This window comes from Cydia amplana, chromosome Z (assembly GCF_948474715.1).
Source record: "Cydia amplana chromosome Z, ilCydAmpl1.1, whole genome shotgun sequence".
Classification (NCBI taxonomy): Eukaryota; Metazoa; Arthropoda; class Insecta; order Lepidoptera; family Tortricidae; genus Cydia; species Cydia amplana.
This window is the reverse complement of record NC_086096.1, coordinates 4467543-4489902: the sequence shown is the minus strand read 5'-3', so window position 1 is coordinate 4489902 and position 22360 is coordinate 4467543. Positions and strand designations below refer to the sequence as shown.

Here is a 22360-nt window from a genome sequence, read left to right as displayed (position 1 = left end):
GTTTGGAACTTTAATTGTATAATAAAAGGTTTGGTATTTTAAAACGGTTGCTTTTGGAACACTCTAGAGTTATATGTTAGATAAAAAAAGGATAGAGAGTCGTTATCTTTAGTAATATTTTTATTTGAAACTACATAGCTTCTGCCCACAACTTCGTCTGCGTGGAATGATGTCGAACTATCCTAATGTTATTCATCGGGCATCCAAACTATCTCCATACCAAATTTCATCTTCATTAATGAGTTAATACGTATACTTATATAATTATAAATCTTTCATTTATTTACTTAAGAATTTAATATCTGGGAGACCTAGCTTTGCTCGGAAAACATAAAAACTCAAAAATGCACGTTTTCCTACAGATAAAACCTAGATTGATCGATTTTTCGCCCCCGAAAACCGCCATACCTATAGCAAATCTCATCGAAATCGTTAGAGCCGATCCCGAGATTCCCGAAATATAAATAAATATAAATAAATAAATATACAAGAATTGCTCGTTTAATGGTATAAGATGTACCATATCAATTTTGAGTAATTCCTGAAAAATCTGATTCCCTTGGCCATACATATAAATCGCAAATTTGGCAAATTAATAAGGAGATTCCGCTTTGTTAGTATCTAATTTTTTGTGACTGTGTAAGCCAAGTTCCATCTATGTACAACCAAGACTGCTTAGCGGAATCTCCAAGGAATTTGCGAATAGGTATATAGTATATATATAGCCAGGGGAATGAGATTGTTGAGGAATGACCATTTTGCAATCCGTCAAGGCCGGATTAGCCATGTAGCCAGTTAACAGTGTAAAACTCTTGAGTCACTGAGCTATTGCAGGCAACGAGTCCCTAAATAGCACATTGATTAGTCTAACAGCAGTGGCATATAAACCTAATTTAATCATGGACTGACCCAGTATTCCCATGAGAATCGTGCACAAATCGCGCCAATAAAAAACATCATTTTTTTCGTTACCCAAAGAAAGATAATTTTTGCATAACGCTTTCATCACCGACTGTACTTTTCTTTAACAGTCACACAGACAATAAACGTAATAAATTCAAACTAATGCGATTGCGTTGTTTTATCAGGAGTTTATGGCCACCTCCCGTCACCAAACTTCAAAATATGTGCAAAATTGGTTCAGACGTTTACTTGCATTGGAACATTGTAAGTAAAATAAAATCTTAATAAAAAAAATCTCCGCCATTATCAGAGAGAGCATGGGAACAACTCGTGTGACATAAATCGTGTCTGTAGTTCCCAACAGTACTAAACCAGCATAAACAAGATCCCGAACAGGAACATTTACGATGGACCGCGAGGTCAGACTTTACTGGTTAATTGAAACTGATGGTAACAGCCATTAACAGCTCGGCTTTCAATCCGAGTGACTGATTCATATCAGTGTTGAGTAAGAGCGAAAGAAAACGGTGTAACTGGGGCTTATTGTGAACCAAAGAGTTGTTGATTGTACAGTCGCATCAGATATATCGGAGCGGCCAAGGTATTCACAATATCTGAATACGCACTCTAAGGCCCTGACAATAGAGGCGTGTTCAGATATTTGTGAGCGGCTTAGCCGCTCGGATGTATCTGATGGCGACTGTAGGTGTAAAATGTAAGAAAAAGTTCTGCCGAGCTAGTCAGTTTAAGTGAGTCGCTTAACTTCAAACTCGGATAAATACCCTCTTAGGAGAAATCTACCCTATTACCTTTTAGGGTGCATATAATTATTATCATACTGAAAAATATGTATGTAACGCTCTTGTGATGTAATAAAATCACTCCAAAGTATCGTTGTGTTGTCAATGACAACTTGTCATATCAGAGACAGCGAATTCTTTAAATAAGTAAAGGTAGGTGCGTTACAGAGTAAATGTGTTATTTGATATTTCCACCATTTTCATTAGCGCTCTTTCAATGGATTTCACCACACTTGAGAGCATTACCCTCTTTTCACTGTAAATATAGGGCGATGAAAAGAGCGGCTTTGTTTATGTTCTTACTATACCTACAGGTGCTCCGTTTTAGGTGGTCTTATGAAATAGGTATCGGGTTAGGGATAGTATGAGTAAGATGCTTATATTTAACCCAATTTTTGATAGCGTAATACGAACATGAATGTATGGTGGCTAGAAACACAGATATATGTAAATAAAGCATAAAATTATAGCTAAAAACGGAAGACTGAATAAAAGTAACCGTTTTTATTGATTTTGATTACAGTTACTTATTTTACAATTAGTAAAAAAATATCTATTGCATTAAGGCATTCAATAAATAGGTCTACTTTATCGAGATCGTGACACGTACCTATTATGTCAGCTATTTTAACAACCTGCAGTGTATTTAAAACTATCATAAATCGGTAGGTACCAAAATCAATACCTCCCAATACCATTCCGCAAAATAAAACGCCTGCTGCCTGTAGCCGATGCCAATTACACTACACATAATATATTAGTAAAAACCGGCCAAGTGCGAGTCGGACTCGCGCACAGAGGGTTCCGCACCATCAACAAAAAATAGAGCAAAAAAATCTTGTTTGTTGTATGGGAGCCCCCCTTAAATATTTATTTTATTTTATATTTAGTATTATTTGTTGTTATAGCGGCAACAGAGATACATCATTTGTGAAAATTTCAACTGCCTAGCTATCGCGGTTCATGAGATACAGCCTGGTGACAGACGGACGGGCGGACGGACAGCGAAGTCTTAGTAATAGGGTCCCGTTTTTTACCCTTTGGGTACGGAACCCTAAAAAGAAGTAAGTGTAGTTATATTCATATGAATATAAAACATTACGTTTTACGGCATAGTGCAACTGCAGCACTCGCTACGTCAGGAATAGAATATTCGCTAGATGCACGACTGGTGCTGCCCTCATTTTGGCGGACTTTCTACGTTAAATCTTATGGAGTAAAATTAGTTCAAGCGGCTGCCGCTAGTACTAATGGCGGACATTCCATAAGATTACCTGTGTTTGTGACGATCAGCGCCACTTCCCCCTCCACCGACTTCGCACCTTGCCAATAGTCCGCATAGTGCCTGACTTATACTTTTTTTAATATAACTGACATTGACATTTTATTACTTTTTTTGCAAAATTTGAAGTGCAAATTTAAACATATAACATAAAACTATACTTTGTCAAGCCATTTCCGTCAGCACAAAAAAGCGGCAAATAAAAAAATGTAGACGCGAAAATTTATCGTCGCATAGAAAATTTGAATTTCGCGCCTCCACCCTGCATCGTACCCAGCTCAAAGGTTCCCATGATGCCTGTCGCGTTCCCACGCTGCACTACAATGGAGACCTGTTGAATCAGGTACGACCCAGAGCGGGGGTCGCAGCCCCTCTCCCGTAGACGCCTCCCCAGTTCACCCCCAGGGCCCCGCGGTTTCAATTGCAACCGGTACCACAGAATAAATAATAGTATAGTACTAAGTACAGAAGACTCACTCTCTAACAAAACGCGCCTGTTACGATCAGCACTGATATGGCCGCTAGGTGGCGATACAGCGCCACGCGCGGCTTATGGGCTTTCCCCAAAATTGGGGTCGAACGGATGTACTTTTAGCTACCTGTAGCAAAGCGACGAAATCGCGGAGTGAGACACGCCTGCCGGTACGAAAACATAGCTTGATTCCAGGGCGGACTATTTGGTGTGGTTTATCTTTAGCGGCGGCAGATTCCGCCGCTGAGCCGGCGCACCGTGAGGTTTGCCCCAGGTGGGACGCGGCAAAGGTGCTTACGCAGTTTTAAATTAATCAATATAGCGATGTCCTGCCCGAAATTTTTATTATGTGTTTATCACGGATATTAGTAGGTACAGGTACCTACTTAAGTTATGGCTATTTTATATTTATTTGGGTATTATATAACATTCACGTTTAATAATATCTACAACACAAGCCTTGCTGAGCTTACCAGGAGCCTATTGACAATTGACACCTGACACCCCTCCTCCTGTACATTTCTGGGTCGGTACGAAATGACGGTATAGAGCCGCAATTTTTTAATTACTTGACCAGCAATATAAGGTGAATTGATAATATTAGGCGACAATTGTCAGTATGGTGAAACAGGTGCCAGGTTGATTTGTCAAAGATTGTCGCATATTAATTAATTAAATATCTCACCTATGGTACCAGGGAACCAGGCGCAGAGAGGGTTTCTCTGCAGGTCAGAGCTGCTGTTGCCCACTCTGATCTCCAGGTCTTGCAGCGGTTGATGACCTGCAGGTGGAAAAAAACATTACACAACCATTTTTTAAGTCCCTTAATTTCAAGCGTGCATTCCTGAGCTTAAATTAAACATTCTCAAAGAAACCGGTAATTACACCATTTTGAAGATAATCAATTATGTATTTAATTTTATCTAATAAGGCCCCTACGAGCGCGTACACTTGCCTTAGGACCTGTTTACATATTATTGATTAGTGTTCAGTATGCATGAGTTTATATACATTTGCTACTAAAGTCATAGTTATCAATTGTTTCTATGGGTAAAAAATACCAGTCTCTGTCGCAGGAATTATAGTCTTTATAAGACCCTACTTAGTTTCTAACACGTTTAAAATAACTTGAACTTTAATGAATAGTGTTAAAGACTCGAGCTTTCACTACCACTACACCATTCAGTTCACTAGTCCATACTATAATCACTCCTTTCCAGATAGGATTAATACTTAAGAGGAAAAATGGTTCTTTACATTGCAAGGTTTAGTATTTCATTCCATAAGTAAAATTTCTCAATTATACGCTCAAAACCTAGGTAAGGTAAGACTAAAATATTTCCATCAAATTTATACTAATATTCTAATTATAGTTTACACAATACCTAAATAAATAAGTATAAAACACGCTGAGATGTGTTCCAGAATATTTGGTCACTTTCGCCGTCACTAAACTTTTTGACGCTGACTGTACCTGTATAAATTGTATAATTACTCATTATCGCAGTCGGTGTAAGTGTAAAAAATGGGCATTCAACAAAACAAGCACGCGCAATTGATCATTCGTGTTAATTACGTTGTTAATCAATTAAAATGGCTTTAATCGCACTTCATAGGTACCTATATTCTATTATCGCGTGTGTACACTCGAGTTCACAAGCCAACGTTTCAAAAATATATTCACACGCCTCTAAGACACTGACAATAAGGTCGTGTAAATATACAATTATACATAGACTTATATCGACCGGGATATGAACCGACGATGCATGTAACTGCGTCGAATTATCGGGAGCTCAAAAACAATACAAAAGGTAATCACGGTTCATATCCCGGTCGATATAAGTCTAGTGAAACTAACCGTGAATCATTCAAAACTGTTACCTAAATATTTATAGTTTTATAAGTTTTATAACTAGTATCTATAAACGTAATACTTCACAGTCATAATAGCAGTTTTCTTGGTATTTCACACATTGAGGCCGGAATACACAAGCTAGCATATAAGCATAGGTACTTTACTTTAGTTCACAACACAGTACGCGCCAATTAACGCTTTATTTCAAAATGCAAGTGTTTTTATTGCACTCTTGTTGTGTTTTCTCCTTTAACAGTAACTAAATTGTATAAAAAAAGTTCGTCATCAACTCATCCCTATATTGCATCAGCTACGAGTAAGGTAGGTACGAAAAAACATTATTTGCCTACAAAATTACAGCAGATATCACCGCGCATAGGTAATCCCGGTCCTACGGCGAAAAACACGTAAAACGTTTTACTACTGTTTAACCTCGTAAGTCCCCGTGTACTTGGACAAGTAAAAATTAAATTCGAGTTTAGAACTCATATAGAAATAATCGGATCGCCGTAACGTAAATTAAAGAACTATAATTCGACCAAAATGCCGTGGTAAATTACACCGCTTACGGTTAATGTTATAAGTTATAAGGCATTTTACAAAATGCGGGCTTATTACAATTTTACAAAAGTGAAGCCGTTTGTAAATTGACGATGCCGTTGTAAACGGCAGATTCTTACAAAATGCCTGCGACAAACCATCAACAAAAGCCGAACGGTTGCCTACCAAAAGCTAATCGATGTCAGGGGTCTATAGTTCGTTTTTTTTAGCATTAGAAAGAACTTGCAAGAAGGTAAGCGATTTTGACATGTCTTTTAATTGAAAACGCTTTTTAAAAATCAAAAACTATTACTTATGAAAGCAGAGGAATATAAATGATCGTATTAGATTCATAATTGTTACATATTTGCCGTAACTTATTTTTAAAATGTGTTTTTCAATTAAAAGACACATCAATATTTTTTACTTTATTTCTAATGCTAAAAATAACGAACTATAGGGGAATATAATACAATCCTAGTAAACCCTAGCCTAAACACGAAATGGCGTAAGTCACCAAACAACAACCCAAACAGTCATTTAGTAATAGACTAGCACTCTGGGCTTTATCTGTCATAACTAAATTCAAAAGCATTCAATTTTAAATTCTCTTATTATACAATAAGGTACAAAACCGAACGAGATTTCAAACTTCAGATACGAAAGATAGCTAACCCCGTAATCGATCTGCCACAGCCTAATAACTTTAACTTGTGAAGTCGACACACGCCAGCGGTTCGGTGCGCATTCGCAAGAGCCGGCACTAGGCTGTGACGCTGGTGACATGTGGTTAAGAGGTAGCGGTTGCGGTGCGTTTGCCAATTTCCATGTAATCGCGGAAATGCAATTGGTTTCGAAAGGTTATTGTTGAGTAAAAGTAAGAGTTACACTTAGAGTCGGTTGTCAAACATTTTGTTACTATAACGTTGGTTAAGTTGGCTTATGTTTATTATATAGGATGTTTCATAGTTCATAGTATCTACTGAATGACGTGACGTTGATCTGTTCCTCGATTGTGTTTGGCACCGGCCCTTAGAATTTCAATACCTACGTACTCGTGTGAATCCGTATAGCTCAGAACAAATTAACTAATGGATTAGTAGGTGCATTCGCCATTAGATATATTGGAGCGGTACAAGGTGTTCACAATATCTGAACACGCACTCTAGTTAACGCCTTGACAATAGAGGCGTGTTCAGATATTTGTGAGCGCTTTGGCCGCTTATACATATCTGATGGCGACTGTACCTATTATATACCATTTAACTTCCACTGTGGGAGTAGTGCCATTTCAACAAGATAAAGGTTTCTGGGCACACGTAGGTACAGTTATTCAATCGTATGATTCCAGACCAGCTATCATGGTCGCATGTTTATCACCTGTCATGCCATGGGTCACTTTCGCACTTACATATTTGTTAGAACGTGACAGCCATGATGAAAAATGATAAAGAGCCGGCCATCTTAGCCCTACAGCTCTATCAAAGCTTTGATTATTTCAAATATGTCGAAGTAACAGAACTATCAATGAAATAAATTCGACACATTTTGAATATGTAGGTATTTACTATTTATTTTTAACAAATCAAAATTGGATTTGTATTTGCAAGTTTTGATGTGTGGGTGGCTATATAATAGGTTTAATATGTATAGACGTGTTATATGTGTCGGCGGCCGGTCGTAAGATCAGGCATATCGTAATGTTCCTGTGTAATGTTTTGACGATAGTGACATTAAACCAATATATAGGGTAGGATAGGTTCGTTAGGTTGCTTTAGATGCCCGAAGGGCAAACTGCCCAGAAATAGGAGTACGCGGGGCTCCGTCGACTCAGGGAACGGGTCGAAGATTTTCACGTTTCACGATATGCCTAGGAATTTCACGATATGCCTGATCTTACGATCGGCCGCCGACAGATGGAATGAAATTCCAAACCTGAAAATCAAAAGTCAAAAATAGATATGTAACTTCGGATTTTATACTGCCGTTTTTTATTTATTTTCAGCGAAAGCGTCCGCCTAGAGCTCAGAGCCCGTACCATGAGTCACTGACAGTGTCAAAACTGACATTTACGTTATCAAGAACGTAATTTACTTTCTATACATCTCGTTTGCACAAATATGCGAGTACGAGCGAGATGTATAGAAAGTAAATTACGTTCTCGACGGTGTTTATGTCAGTGCCAAACTGATAACTGATGGTAGTCGTACAGGTATAAAATCTGTCAGGATTACATAGACGCCACGTCGAAAGTACACTGACATCAGAATGAAATTTGACTGGTGTCATTAATTCCGAAACTACTGAGTCTAAAATTTTGAAAAAACCGGCCACGTGCGAGTCGGACTCGCGCACGGAGGGTTCCGCACCATCAACAAAAAATAGAGCAAAACAAGCAAAAAAACGGTCACCCATCCAAGTACTAACCCCGCCCGACGTTGCTTAACTTCGGTCAAAAATCACGTTTGTTGTATGGGAGCCCCACTTAAATCTTTATTTTATTCTGTTTTTAGTATTTGTTTTTATAGCGGCAACAGAAATACATCATCTGTGAAAATTTCAACTGTCTAGCTATCACGGTTCGTGAGATACAGCCTGGTGACATACGGACGGACGGACGGACGGACGGACAGCGGAGTCTTAGTAGTTTTTACCCTTTGGGTACGGAACCCTAAAAATACACAAAATAGTTCTTTACCTATAGATGACAGGAAAACCTATTAGAAATGTGCAGTCAAGCGTGAGTCGGACTTAATGTACGGACTTGGAACGCGAGTCCGACTCGCACTTGGCCGGTTTTTATTACTACTATTAGTGAAGCCAATTGGAGCGTGTTAATGATATTGAACATGAGGTGCATTTCCCGCCAACGTTAAACGGGAACTGCACCTTAGAGCGAAGGTGACACCTGTATGTACGCTTACCACGAGCTTGATATTGACCTGACACTCACATAGACGTAAGCGAATATGTCAGTGTCAAACTGGTGGTAGCCGTACTGGAGGCTAAGCCCAGGCAATCGGTTATTGTATAAGGTAAACCAGAACTTTGGGAGTATTGTCATGAGGGCGCTCGTTTTGAACTTTATATAGTAACAATTTGTATAGTGGGGACAATGGAAATTGGCAGATGATTTTTGTTTTAGTCTGACAACTTTAATAAGTGCGAAGTTTGATGTTTGGATATTTCTTCGGTTTTTACGCTTAAATGGCTGACTCGATTTAGATAAAATGAATAGCGTAAAGTCAATAAGTAACGCAAGAGTTATAAGTAAGAATGTATATAGATAATTTTACAAATAACATTATTACAAGACATCAACCAAATCGTGACGACCTGACTATAGTGACATTTGTCCATGAGTTTGAAACTTACCCGTCAATTCAGATGCTAATTTCGTTATATTTTTTAATGGAAGAAATTTCTCTCCCGCACGTTTTTTTTTCAATAAATAACTATATATACTACTTACAACTTTTTTCTCTGTAAAATCTAAAACTTTCGGCATGATTATTGCAGTCTAATAATAATTCACACGAAACTAGACAAAGCAATGTTTACATTGTCAATATTGACAACTATCATAGAGGGTAGATGTTGTCTATTATTAAAATTGTTGCCATTGCTAGAAATTAGTACCAACAAATTTCCGTAACATGGCGCACCCTCAATAGATCCTGGTTCACCTATAAACGCAAATCGAAACTTATATTAATTAGGTGCATTAACGTAACTTCGAAAGCGGAGTAATTTTGACATTTTTGACAATGGCTCATATCTTTGAAACCAGAAGCACTTTAATAATATACAACTACAGTATAAAGTGCTTCTAGTTATCCCTTGGAAGTTATCCCATGGAAATTAACACGTGACCTTTCGATGAATCCTAAGGACTTTCATGGCTTACTGTTTCAGCACTACCTACCACTAAAGACTAGCCTCTTATGGCTCCTCTACACGATGGGCCAGCGCCGGCCACTCCAAGGGACGCATTTATGCGTTAGAGGGAGCAAGTGATATTGCTATCTCATTCTACCGCATGGCTGCGTGCGTCCCTTGGAGGGGCCGGCGCTGGCCCATCGTGTAGAGGAGCCATTAAGCTGTGTCATCGTGCATCCTCCCGTCGTTTTCCATGATCTTGATATTAAAGATAAGCAGTACTCACCGCAGCAGCCTCTAGTGGTAACCCTGACGACTTTAACAGCATAATGCCTCAGCAGATCCACCTGCCACCACGGGCTGGCTTCACGCTGCGTCTCCGTACACCGTTTCCCATCATGCTCGGTGGTCTTCTCCCCGTCGTTCCCATTGGCTGCTCCGCCGCCGCGGACCGTCGTTGATTGGTTGGCTGGCTTCCTGAATGCCACGTTCGTGCCTGTTGGAGTGGAATAGAAGGAATAACATAAAAGAACTGAAACTAAAATAATAGCACTATAAATAATTTATGGATTCATTGCTCATTTTGGAACAAAAAGGTAACAAAAATGAAATAAATGAACATTTCCGTGTCAGTCTACTAGACAGCGTTCGAGCTACTTGCTTACCCGACGATATGGCGAATGTAGTACACCCTACACACATTTTCAACGCCAACTTATCAATGGGTATGTCTACACACTATTTAACCACAAAACGGCGTGGCGACAGTTCCCGGGGTAAGTCCGTGTCGCTTTAGTTTATAGTCAGGATCGTCATGTGAAGACATAAAATACTACTTACAGTTCAGTTGAGGTTATGACAATCTTTGTAGGTTATAATCTTACCACAAAATGGAGGCTCAGTAGTCCAGTCGCCCCTTAGCGTGCACTCCCTCTGTCGCGCTCCGAACAGCTCGTAGCCATCGTCGCACTCGTACTTTGCGATGGTGCCCGGGGTTATGGCCGCGTCGCTATAGTATATAGTCATGGCGATCCATGTGAAGGCATCAAATACTTCTTACAAATGTTCAGTAGAGGTTATGACAAACTTTGTAGGTTATAATCTTACCACAAAATGGAGGCTCAGTAGTCCAGTCGCCCCTTAGCGTGCACTCCCTCTGTCGCGCTCCGAACAGCTCGTAGCCATCGTCGCACTCGTACTTTGCGATGGTGCCCGGGGTTATGGCCGCGTCGCTATAGTATATAGTCATGGCGATCCATGTGAAGGCATCAAATACTTCTTACAAATGTCTAGTTGAAGTTATGATAAACCTTGTAGGTTTTATAATCTTACCACAAAATGGAGGCTCAGTAGTCCAGTCGCCCCTTAGCGTGCACTCCCTCTGTCGCGCTCCGAACAGCTCGTAGCCATCGTCGCACTCGTACTTTGCGATGGTGCCCGGGGTTATGGCCGCGTCGCTATAGTATATAGTCATGGCGATCCATGTGAAGGCATCAAATACTTCTTACAAATGTCTAGTTGAAGTTATGATAAACCTTGTAGGTTTTATAATCTTACCACAAAATGGAGGCTCAGTAGTCCAGTCGCCCCTTAGCGTGCACTCCCTCTGTCGCGCTCCGAACAGCTCGTAGCCATCGTCGCACTCGTACTTTGCGATGGTGCCCGGGGTTATGGCCGCGTCGCTATAGTATATAGTCATGGCGATCCATGTGAAGGCATCAAATACTTCTTACAAATGTCTAGTTGAAGTTATGATAAACCTTGTAGGTTTTATAATCTTACCACAAAATGGAGGCTCAGTAGTCCAGTCGCCCCTTAGCGTGCACTCCCTCTGTCGCGCTCCGAACAGCTCGTAGCCATCGTCGCACTCGTACTTTGCGATGGTGCCCGGGGTTATGGCCGCGTCGCTATAGTATATAGTCATGGCGATCCATGTGAAGGCATCAAATACTTCTTACAAATGTCTAGTTGAAGTTATGATAAACCTTGTAGGTTTTATAATCTTACCACAAAATGGAGGCTCAGTAGTCCAGTCGCCCCTTAGCGTGCACTCCCTCTGTCGCGCTCCGAATAGCTCGTAGCCATCGTCGCACTCGTACTTTGCGATGGTGCCCGGGGTTATGGCCGCGTCGCTCGGTAACGACACGCGGGCGTTGGGCGGCACTGCTGGGTGCCCGCAGCGGCGTTCCACTGGAAAAGGAACAGATTGTAAGTGTTTGGATAAAATAATATTATACGAATTGTGGTGGATATTTTTAATACGCCTTCATTAGTTTTAATATCACTTTTTTGGGGGATTAACTTATTATGGGAGCGTGATTCTTCTTAGTAATAAGGTAATTAGTTGATTAGTTCCTAATTAGCAACTAATCAACTAATTACCTTGTGTGTTCAATCACGTATAGGGATTATCTGCACTATCTGCAGGTCAAAGTGATGCGTCCTACAATTAATCTATATCGGTTCAGTGGTTTAAGCGTGAAGAGGTACTTAATAAACGTAGAGCTCGAGAGAGAGAGAGAGAGTTATATTTCACATTTATAATATTAGTATAGTTTTACATGTATAATGGTACATGTAAAAGGGTCTGGCCGGAGTCCCATAGCAAAATCGCCCCTGGCTGAAATTCAAATATTCTTATGCACGTTTATTTGTATTAACATAAGATAATCATTTTACTGAATATTATGCCCTAAAAGCTTACAGTTAGCGAAATAAAAAAAATTAAAATCCGTTTCTATTTTCTAATTCATTGATTGACTTGTTCTTCTGATATTTTATACATACTACATTATATAAAAAATAATGAGAGTCCTAATGTTTTTAGAAGTACCTACATAATTTTGTCTTTTCAAGTTTTCATATATTTTTTAGTACTACTTGCGACTTGCGAGTTAGCGACACCTACCATATTTTGATATAATATGCGCAATTTTATATTCTGTTACATATATATTTTTTAAAAATATTCATTTGGATCAACAATGTGAAAATAAGTTATTTGTTTAAGTATATAATCAAATCGGTTCAATACTTAGAGAGAAGAGTTACAAGCTTTTGAGAAACGGGTCCCTGGGCAAGTTAGCAATCCAGTCCTCTCTCCATTTATCCTTGATTAAAGCTGCTCTTTTTAACTTCCTGTGCCGTATTGTATGGTGGAGAGCATCCAGTGTTATTAACCTTTAGTTAAATTTCATAGAAAACATTCTAGTGTCGCATCTCGTGTTAGCCGACAAAGCAATTGGGCCCTCCATTAAACTTAAACCATTCCGCATATTTTCATTACGCAGCAATGGAGTCATTTGCGGCTAATTGTCGGCAAAGTTGCACGCAACGGACTTCACTATTAGCTTTTTACGGCATTTGTTGTCATTCGGTATAGTGTGAACTGTAAACATCTGAAAGATTTATTGGTTGTTGCAAGATTAGGAAAGTAAGACAAATATGTGCTAAAACTCCATATGCAGTGCGTTCATTCTGGTTGCCAAAACGATTTAGGGCATAAGGTTTATTCGGGTAATTCCGGAAATCGGGTAATCCCGAAAATCATTGTAAAATCACTCATATTCCGTTGTAGTAAGAGTCAGCTTTCGGAATTATCCGCGACTTTCGTTCATTCGGAAATACCCGAATACACCTTACCTATATAAAAACTACAGCACCTTTTAATTTGACGATTTGGATTAAAATGTACTAGGTCCAACCTACGGGTTCTAGGCGTTGCTTTAATTGACACAGTTATAAAAATATTTCTGATAAATGTTTAATACTATTAACGTGATTCGAACGGAGGACTAGCTTCGTAGGCTACTACCGACTAGGCTAGGAAGCCGTTCGAAAAAACAACCTAAAGCTTTTTGCGTAGGACGCTGAAGAATACGGAAGAGAAGTTAACTATAATTACACAACTAGTCCTGATAACCATCTTACTATGCATTGTTATACGCTCAATATAATTAAGCACCTTATGTCTATGTATATAAGGTCCGGTGTTGAAGAAATACATTACTTCGATTATTAGGAACACTTAAAGGTACTTTAATGCACAACTCACGATGTAAATCAGGTTCGGTAACGCTTAGATGCTTATCCTATACCTACTATTAAATTAACAATATGTAGGTACAGTCGATCAAAAATATGTTTACATTTTTCGCCTTATTACAAAGGAGTAAGGTGCAAAGGTGTAAACATATATTTGACGTCGACTACATTACATTGTACATTATGCGGTAACTCTTATTGTCAAAAATGTACGTTTGAAAATTCAATGGACTACGAAAGAGCTGTCAAACTTCAATGTTGGTTTAAGTCACAGACCTAGAATCCGCTCGCGCTTGACAGACAGCTTAAGTGTGCGAAAGGGAAGCCATCACGTATATGAACATCCCATGAGTGCGAAAGAGTCGGACTACCAATGAGAAAACGTAACCACTTTTGAGTTTGACGACGGCCGCTGACGGCCAAGTGCGTATCACGGTAATTTTCAAATTGAAAAATATACACGGATTAGGACGAAAAGTATTAAATAAAGTAATTCAGTGAAGATGATGTCTTGTAGTGTGCCGGGTTGCAGTGTCACAGGGCCAAATAATCCAAGCAAATACTCATTTCAGAGGATTTATGGTATTCCGAGCGAAATTTTCATAACGATATTTTGTCAAATTAACAGCGTAAAAAGTGTAAGAAGCCGGTTTATATAGTTCATTATAAGTTTTTCTTCCTTTGTGTGCTAATATTTTATCATATTAGTTTATAATTTAAAATATTTTGTGTAAAAACATAATCTGTTACTTTACGCTAGGGCTTGACAAAATCTTCATATGACAGTATCGATAACTTGTCGGTATATCAATAGCTATGTAATTATTTCTTCACAAGACATCATTAAGATATTAGCTTTTATAACCGACTTGAAATAATAACGAATGTTATACCTTTTTGAAGGTGCTCATGTTTAGCAATAAATTTAAACTTCACTTTCCAACACAGTAAGAGTTACATTAAGATAAATCTGCAAGGATTTTGATAGCACACGCAGTGCAAGTGTTATTTATACGTCTTAATGTCGTAGAATTTTTACGTTTAAAATAACACATTTGAAAAAGTAGTCGATAAAGCAATCAAACATCGACAGATTATTAATATGTTTTAACTTGACATCACTATTTTTGATCTCACATAGACAATTTACGCACACACTTGCATTTCATTTTTGGTCACACTATTGAAGATTGACAGTTGTTCTTGTTCATCTAATTCTATGGTTTAAGTTATCCCTTAGACTTATATCGACCGGGATATGAATCGTGATTACCTTTTGTTGTTATCAAAAACAATATAAAAGGTAATCACGGTTCATATCCCGGTCGATATAAGTCTAGTGAAACTAACCGTGAATCAGTCAAAACTGTTAAAGTTATCCCTTCTTCATAAATATACCGCGACTGCAGTGATGATGACATTAATTATGTAAGTACACAATTTCCCGCTATTAAAAACAGTTGTGATTGGTCAATAAAAGGTTTGATTAGCTAAAATAAAATTTTATATGTCAAACCTATTACGCGGCATTATATGTATAGTGTTTGAAATTATCAAACTATATACGCACTGTAAAATCAGTCACTTTATTATTTATTCTGAACAATAATAGGCTAGATGACTAATTTTCATTTATGGTATCAATCAATCAGGTTTGTTTTTAGGATCAAATGTCTGTATGGGACCCATTGCATTAAAGCAATACAAAAGTCAGAAATGATAGTCAACGTCCGACAGTCGTACTTCACTCGCGAAACGCCCCTAACTAATCGCTATGTGAACGTGACGTCAAGGTCACTGAGATCGCATCTTGAAGTATGAACAAAACAAGAAAATTGAATTTTGTCGGTGAAATATTGCATTTATGTATATAGTTGCTACATAATCATTTTTTTGATAAAATGTGAGGAATCGAATGATATCCTTACTCTTAAATTTTGAAACTTTCAGGTGCTGTATTTTTGTATTATTTCCATATATTTTTTTAATATCCACAATATTGTGATAAATTGCTCATTTCCTATCTATTTTACTAGATTTTATTATAAAATTCAACACGTGTTATCAATCATCATCCCTATTGTTGTGTCGACCATTGAATTGCTTATTAATTAAAATGACCAGCCTGACCACAGTAATATAATTATATGATCATTGTCAAGAGGGTGCTGTTATTCTCATGAATAGGCAGACATGTGAATGCATGAACTGCAGTTCAGTAGGCATAGCATGTGATAATATATATTACATAGTTCCAGTGACATTCCGCAACATTCCGCGCAATGTCGCGTGAGCTGCAGTGCCCCCGCCAAGTCGAGCAAAACAAAGAGGCACGGCCGTACCATCCTTTACTCGAAGCGATTCAGGCCATTTTCGACGTCCTGTAATTTTGTGCTGGTCATATATTCCTGTTTTAGGCTTTACATTGTTATCAAAAATATAAATAAACACTGAAGGTACAAGCTACCTACAATATAAAATCACATATTACAATTACAAATGTCAACAGATTTACAATATTAATTAGAATAAAATTTACAGTAAACATCCAATTGAACAATTACTTACTAGAAAATAAATTACAAATGCCAATCTCAAGTCGAATGTCCGTGATCGCTCGCGGCACAATTTACATATGGGGCACATTTTGAGCTCTATATTTGACTTCTATATATAGTATAATCTATCTATCTATCTATCTATCTAATACCTTTAAACGAGCAATTCTTGTTTATTTATATATTTATATATATATTTCGGGGATCTGGGAAACGGCTCTAACGATTTCGATGAAATTTGCTATATGGGGGTTTTCGGGGGTGAAAAATCGATCCTGCTAGGTCTTATCTCTGGGAAAACGCGCATTTTCGAGTTTTATATGTTTTCCGAGCGAAGCTCGGTCACCCAGATATTTACTCTGATACCTCTTATTTGCATTAGAATAAAGAGTAAACATTCAACAAACTTGACGATTTATTGAAAAACACTTTTGAAAAATAAGAATAAGTCACAGTAAATATGTTTCAATTATATAGCAAGCACATAATATATGTATATATATGTACTTTCGTTTGGTTTCATAAGTACCTACCTAGTACATAGTTAATATTTTATAATTTTTATAAAGATATCTGGGTGACCGAGCTTCGCTCGGAAAACATATAATAACTCGGAAATGCGCGTTTTCCCAGAGATAAGACCTAGCTAGATCGATTTTTCGCCCCCGAAAACCCCTATATACCAAATTTCATCGAAATCGTTAGAGCCGTTTCCGAGATCCCCGAAATATATATATAAATAAATAAACAAGAATTGCTCGTTTAAAGGTATTAGATTATTCTATAAAAACCCATCAAGATTGTTTACTCTTTTTAAAAAGGTCAACTGAGGTAAATGCGTCTTTTAAAGATTTCTTCTAAACTGAACATTTTAGAACTATTGCACCCCTCTCTGTTTGAAGCGTGGTCACTGAACTTTGAATGCAGACGGATATAATAGTTCTAACCTAACATGTTCCGTTTAGAAAATATCTTTAAAAAACGCATTTACCTCGGTTGACCTTAATGTTAAAATGGTATGGTATGGTAATGTTAAAAACAAGGTATATACCTAGTGGCTTTGTGAGCTGAAAACCTCGCGTAAGCTCCATAAACTTAAAAATTGTAAAAATAAATAACACTTATTTCGTTGAGTCATTATCAAAGCGAACGCATTTTTGCTCCGTGCCCGAGCCGAAGCGGAGACCTTCGCTAACGCACAGTGAATTACTCTAGTTTTTGCCATTTGCATAAAACACGTAATACTGAACACCACTTATGTGAAGCTTCCTGATTCAGTATCGATATTAGCAAACACTCTGTAACGATGTTATATATGCCCGCTTTCATAATACTACGTGAATCCGGCCAGTTACAGCACGGACCGTCCGCCGTGGAGTGAGGGTTCAAAATCGCCTGGCATGGACGTGAGTGCAATATAATATGAGACATGTACGTAAGTACATGGCTACTTACGGCGAGGGAAAGTTTAATATACATATTTGCATGTCGAAATATATATGTTTTGTTATTTGGATTTGATAAAAACGTGTGGTACCCAAGTGGTACCTAAGTGCTATCTATGTTTAAATAAAAGGTTAAGACCCATAAATCTTAAGCAGCTTACAAAAACGCAAACATGTATGTTGGCAAAATATGAAAGATTTACCTTTACCCTCCCCTTTTTCTCAATCAAGGTACTCTATTCTAGCTGTAAACCTCTTTAGGTAATATTATTATTTTGTACGTTATTTCGCTTTTACTAAACTGTGACGCGGTGGGTCAAGTTTTATACCTACTGCCGTATTCGAACTTCAAGATATATTTACAAGAGACGACACGTACTAGATCCATTCTAGATACGTTATAGTTTAGATTTCAACTAGTTCTCTTTTGCAGCGCAATTCGGGCAACCAATGTCACTTTTACGTTAGATAGGGTTAGATATCTATTAGATGTGAATTGCATCTCTAAGTCATATCTTGTGGAAATCGTTCAAGAGTATCTCCAGAATCGCGCAAATGTCAAATTTGACAGGTTAAATCTTAAACATATCTAACTAACAAAGATAAAAGTAAAAGTAAAACTATAAAAGATATCTAACAGATGTCTATTTCAAAATCCGAATCGGGCCCCTAGTACCTACTTGTTTACCTACTCGAGGAAAACGTTAAAGAAGATCAAGCGTGCGATAATCCCGGAGAAAATATGAATAGCATATGAATAGGGTATTTTATTCCTACTAGTCAAATTAGTTCCTTTTTTAGAGCTGTCAAAACGATTTGCTGATATGGAATTTATATCAAACATTACATCGTGACGTCACGGTAAACTCACCTACTTTTTATATTTTTATCCGATTTATTAAATAGGTAGAACTTGTGTTTAAAAATAACTCCTATCTGTGTTTTTCTAATAATCATCTGGTGCTTTGTTTCATGCATGGTGTAAAGTAATTTATTTTAAATACGATGATGTACGGAACCTTTAGGACTCGAGTTCGACTCGCACTTGGCCGATTTTTAATACGTAAAGTGATCTATAGGTTGTACCGTGTCACCTCGGCCCTTAAGGCCACGCTTTGTTGAACAAACACACAAAAAGTTCACATGGCATTGAATCTACAAACATTTCATATTAATGGGAGTAATCTGACACTGTCTTGAGGTCTTATACACCATCATCTGAGGCCTAATTAATATAAAAACTTTACACATTTTATACAATCAATGAATTTTTGGTCAAGAACAAGGTAGAAGGTAGAAATTGTTAAACGTTAAGCAAGTACGGTCGAAAGTATTAATTTATGACCCATTTCGTACCTTGTCACAGTGACAATCGACATAAAAGTCGCTAGAAACCTCATACTATTGTCACTGTGTCAAGGTGCAAAATAGGTCATAAATTAAAACTTCCGACTGCACATATAAGTTTATAAATAAATTGTATTATAATAGGACAATCTTACATTAACTGCCCTAGTCCCAAAGTAAGCTCAATAATTTGTATACCTACTCGTATATAACAGCAGAGCAACTCCTTAAGCCGGGTAAAGCGGCAGGACAGGACGGTATCTATTACGAATTCATTAAGAATTTGGGACCCAACTGCAGAAAATGGCTGACTGCTTTCTATTCTGATATCCTAGCCAGAAACAAACTGTCTCCCTCTTTCAACTATGCCAAAATAGTTGCGATTCTTAAACCGAACAAACCTGCTGACGACCCGAAGAGCTTTAGACCGATAGCTCTGCTTAGCTCCCTCTACAAACTTCTGGAAAAAATACTTTCGGCCAGGATCACACCGCTCATCGATAAAATTGTGCCCGTAGAGCAGGCCGGGTTCAGGGGTGGGCGTAACTGTGTCGATCAAGTATTGTCCCTTGCGACGCACATTGAGGCTGGCTTCCAAAACCAGTTAAAAACTGTAGCTGTCTTTGTCGACCTTTCCGCAGCTTATGATACAATGTGGCGACATGGCCTATATCTAAAACTGATGAGGGCTGTCCCTTGTCGACGAATGACAAGTCTAATTATCAATATGCTTAGTAACCGAAAGTTCGTCGTCCATCTTGGAGATAAGCAGAGCCGCCCTAGAATTCTTCACAATGGCCTCCCTCAAGGATCCGCACTTGCACCCTTACTCTTCAACCTTTACACCCACGACATTCCGGAAACAGCGTCTAGAAAATTTATTTACGCTGATGACATCGCTCTAGCTCACCAGCATAAATCCTTTGACTTCTCGGAAGCACAACTAACTTCAGACTTACAGCTGCTGAATACCTATTTTAAACAATGGAGACTGGTACCGAACGCGTCCAAAACGGAGATTTCGACTTTCCACCTGAACAACAAACTAGCTTCTTACAACCCCGCAGTATCGTTTGATGGTAAAGCGCTTGTGTACAACCCACAGCCCAAATACCTAGGTGTAACCCTTGACCGCTCTCTGACGTACTGTGCCCATCTAAGCAAGCTAAGTAAAAAGCTCGGAACCCGCAACAATATCCTGCATAGGTTGACCGGAACAACATGGGGAGCTACCGCAGATGTCCTCCGGACGACCGGCCTCAGCTTGGTTTACTCTGCTGGGGAATACTGTGCACCCGTATGGCTTAATAGTGCCCACGTGGATAAGGTAGATGTTCAATTGCGGAAAGCCATGCGCTGCATATCTGGAACCATACAGTCGACCCCAATCCAGTGGCTGCCAACCCTGAGCCACATACCTCCACCACACCTCAGAAGGCAGCAAGCCCTGTTAAACGAAGCCACCAAAATTTCTAATAACCCCGAACTGCCAGCGTTTTCTGAATTCATGCATCCTCCCAGACAACGCCTAAAATCCCGCCACCCGCACTACAGAACGGCACAGGAGCTAATGAGGGACAACTTCAACATCGGAGATAAATGGACGGAGGAATGGAATTCCAACCTGCCTACAGCCTACAGCGACTATAATCCCACTGAAAGGCCCAAAGGTTTCTCGGTCCCAAGACGGGAATGGTGCCAGCTTAATAGACTTCGCACAGGGCACGGTCGATCTGGCGATTTCATGTTTAGGTGTGGGTGGAAAAACTCACCGGAATGCGATTGCGGAGCGCCTATACAATCTATCCACCATATAATTCACAACTGCCCAAAACGAATGTACCCTGGTGACCCTCTGGACTTAATAGCGTTTAGTGATAACGCAGCCCAATGGGTGAAGAACCTAGACATTAATTTGTAAATAAAATTGTAGAACGACTCATAATGCCATACGAATAAATATAACACCAGAAGTTGCTAAGCGGGCGAGGTGTTCAAAATTACCTTGACGCGCTCTTATTCTTTTAACAATAAAGTTGCCTCAAGATAATTTTGAACACCTCGCCCGCTTAGCAACTTCTGCTGCTGACTGTACTTGCAGAGTAGGTAAGTTATCGTTCTCAACTGACAAAATTAGTCTCAAATACCGAAGTGTACAAATTTGAAATGCACATGAATATAGTTAAATCATGTTAGCCTGACGTTTAATAAATGTGTGGGTATTAAGTATGGCGGGACAATACGTGCATGATACGCGAACGTATGGTACAAGCGAAAAGGCTCGCCGTTTAACATAAACGGAATTTTTTGATTATTTCTGTTCCCTGTCCACTGGCACTGTGGAGCTCTGCCATACTTTTAGTTGGACATGATAATTTCATGTTTTTGATAACAAAGAATTTGGGAGAGATAGCTCTGAACTGATTACCAAGATCCTTATTAAATTTCATAGATTTTTGTTAGAACCATAAGCAATAATAAAGTTATCGTCGAGAACCAGAAAATCCTCATGTCTTACCATACGGCGTTGTTCCACAGTGCGGGGTGGGAATAATTATAGGTCCTCAATTTAATAATAAAGTAACGTATATACCTATATGTAAAATATAAAATATCTCAGTGAATTCCATTGTTTATTAGTGCGTCTCGCTGCCGCACTAAATAATCAATGGAGATCACGTGCCTGGTAAAAAGACAGGAGTTTTAATTTAGGTATTCACGAAGTTTCCAGCAGTTATTCCAGGTGGAATTCCTAAGTAGTTAACTGACAATGGGTAAGAGAAAGTAAGAGTATTGGTACATATATTATAGTAAGAGTAGTACGTAACTGAAAAATAGTCACTGGGCAACTTAAACAGTTGGGTGCAATGTTTAGTTTGAGTTTTCAATAGATCAACAGCGATCACTAACAAAAAGCTGAAACTTTTACATTATAGCGTGAGACTCTAAACTTTTTGCACATAACTATTATCTATTCATGTTCTAAAACAACCATACTGTACTCTTACCGTAGTCGATTTAAAATAGACGACCTTGTAAAATCGCTGTCGCTTATGGTTGGAAGCGCGCAGCGTTTCCTGGCGCGACACGCTTAACAATTCGGCGTTAACTTATGAATAGCTATTGTTTTTGCACCAATCATACTGCTAGAGTTAAAAGGCTGTATGGCACTTGTTTAATAGACACCTTATTTTAGCATGGTGACGAAGTTAACTACATCTGAAAGTTTTAA

At 38.6% G+C, this 22360-nt stretch overlaps 1 protein-coding gene and 1 long non-coding RNA gene across 2 annotated transcripts in view; one reads left to right on the top strand and one right to left on the bottom strand.

Moving 5' to 3' along the window:
• Positions 1-22360, top strand: part of LOC134660964 (uncharacterized) — a 383074-nt gene that overhangs the window by 271961 nt on the left and 88753 nt on the right. The gene's annotated exons all lie outside the window — the stretch shown is intronic.
• Positions 1-22360, bottom strand: part of LOC134660890 (sushi, von Willebrand factor type A, EGF and pentraxin domain-containing protein 1) — a 112210-nt gene that overhangs the window by 32214 nt on the left and 57636 nt on the right. The window contains exons 2-4 of the mRNA XM_063516744.1: positions 11742-11924; positions 10021-10230; positions 4143-4238 (exon numbers count right to left, since the gene is read on the bottom strand). Coding sequence (XP_063372814.1) covers positions 4143-4238; positions 10021-10230; positions 11742-11924 — 489 coding nt within the window. The remainder of the gene's footprint in view (positions 1-4142; positions 4239-10020; positions 10231-11741; positions 11925-22360) is intronic.